Source organism: Dipodomys ordii, unplaced genomic scaffold (genome assembly GCF_000151885.1).
Source record: "Dipodomys ordii isolate 6190 unplaced genomic scaffold, Dord_2.0 Scaffold46, whole genome shotgun sequence".
Taxonomy (NCBI): domain Eukaryota; kingdom Metazoa; phylum Chordata; class Mammalia; order Rodentia; family Heteromyidae; genus Dipodomys; species Dipodomys ordii.
The window spans coordinates 5,946,425-5,948,555 of record NW_012267262.1 but is presented as its reverse complement, the minus strand read 5'-3'; the positions used below and the strand labels follow the sequence as shown (position 1 = coordinate 5,948,555).

The 2,131-nt window shown below is 35.4% G+C and overlaps 1 protein-coding gene across 1 annotated transcript in view; it reads left to right on the top strand.

The window, feature by feature from the left end:
* LOC105988055 (sodium-coupled monocarboxylate transporter 2-like) overlaps positions 1–2,131 on the top strand; it is a 57,378-nt gene that overhangs the window by 51,902 nt on the left and 3,345 nt on the right. Inside the window, exons 13-14 of the mRNA XM_013019546.1 lie at positions 839–894; positions 1,663–1,790. Coding sequence (XP_012875000.1) covers positions 839–894; positions 1,663–1,790 — 184 coding nt within the window. The remainder of the gene's footprint in view (positions 1–838; positions 895–1,662; positions 1,791–2,131) is intronic.

Below are 2,131 nucleotides of genomic sequence, written 5' to 3'. Positions count from 1 at the left end.
CATCCATTTCTTTTCATGTCAGTAAGATATGAAGGTTCCCTTCACCGTCTATCTCAGTGAATCTGCCTGGGCTAACTTGCTTCACAAGCAGAGAAGCGTCTTGCTGTTACTTTTCCCTCCTTTGTCTTTTGAAGCCTGCTGGGCTCTCTGCCATCTTTGGTACTGGTGTTTAACATCTATACTTTGTGTCATAGTCTCATCACTAGAGTCTGTTTTCTTTCCTGTCCCCAAATCCATGCGGGATTAGAAGGATCAGTCATAGTGCTGGTGGGATGGAATAGGCCCAAGCACTTTGTCTCTAACTTTTTGGAATAAATATTGTAACTAAATAAATTATTTAGAAATTCTACTTCTTTACCACCATTAAATGTCCATAAAGTCATGGGCAGTTAGCATTTGTACTCAACACAAAGTCAGAATGGCAGCTTTTATGCTAATGGTGGAGAGGAACTGCTATATGCAAGTTCCAATGCCTTAATATTCTAGGCAGGGCTGCTAAATGCTCACTTAAATTTATTTAAGAAAATCATGGGAATGAGAGGAAATAGAATATAAAATTTATAACACCACTGTGCCATTACCATGCTGGTTGTATTATTTCTCAGCTTGATAGCAATGATTCCTCACATATCTTTATTTATATAAATACTTTCAGATAAAAGGCTGTGTCTTTTTCCAGTAAACAGACCAGACAAGAAGTCAAACTGCTTACATGCCAAGCAGGATTTAGGTACATATTTATCTCAAGGCTTGCAAGTCTATGCATTTTTCCAGATGTGTATCAGAATTGACATGTTCTGGTGTGAATTTTACCTCAGTAGCCCTTATGTGACACCAGGTTGGAAATATCCTTTACCATCTTGAGGATGGATGACTACCCTGGTGTCAATTCCTGTATTTTCTTTCCTTCCAAAATTTTCAAGTATTAGAGGTGATAAAGTGATTGCACCATGTTAGCAGCAAATTATATCACTAATCCTTTGAGGAAAGCATTGAATTTAGCAGGCAGATGGTCCTACTATGTAGGTACCTCTTCCCAGATGAGGTTCTGTCACTAAGGGTCCTGTAAGTATGGAGCTTTTTAGTAATCTTTTATAATGCTCATTGAAGATTTATAAAAGTCTAATTTAAGTATCTAAAGACTAAAGAATATAAATAAAGATAAATAAAATATAAATATAGAGTATATAGAATAAATATCTAAAGTCTAGCGCCCTATCACTTGAGCAACAGTGCCACTTCTGGTTCTCTGTTGGTTTATTGCAGATAAGAGGCTCACAGACTTTCCTGCTTGCCATAACAACTTGTACATCTCATTGTTGCAATAGGTCCACCTGTAACCCTATTTAAATGATTTGCTTTTTCCCTTCCCCTCCACAAATTATACCAGTTTTTTTTCCATGGTAAATATGTTTAAATATGTATGTTGTTTACTTCTGCAATGCTGAACTTGCCTGATCAGACAATTTGTAGATTTCTGAAAACTAGTTTCCACCTCTTTCTGCAGTTAACCCTGTTCTATTTATTAAAGTATGAGATTAGTTTTAGTTTTTCTCTCATCATAAGAAATAACCTACTTCTCAAGTAAATAATGATTAATTTCTTAATGAAAGTCCTGATACTTTTTGTGGTCTAATCTATCATCTCTTCTTTTGTCAATAGGTCTGCAAAATGGCAAAGATATTAACCCACTTTTAATTAGACCAGTTTGCAATCTATTTTGCTTTTGGTCTAAGAAATACAAAACTCTGTGTTGGTGTGGCGTTCATCATGACAGTGAAACAGAGCAGGTGAGGTATTTGAGCTTTTCACAATGAGTGTTGACTTCCTAGAATTCCCATTTAGTTCATTGAGTCTGCTTCAAGGAAAGGGAAGGCTATGAATGTCAGAACATAAAGCATCCAGATTTCAACTCCAGATTTACCTCAGTCTTTTAAGTACACAGAGATATGTTGATAGGTAAATATATCTTTGTCTGGTTACATGATTGACTTTCTTTGAACAATGTTTTAACTTCTCATTTGTTTTTCTTTTTTTTTTAAATTTTATTTTATTTTATTTGTGAACATACTGTACAGAGGGGTTACAATTGCATGGGCAGGATAATGCGTACATTTCTTACCAAGCATTG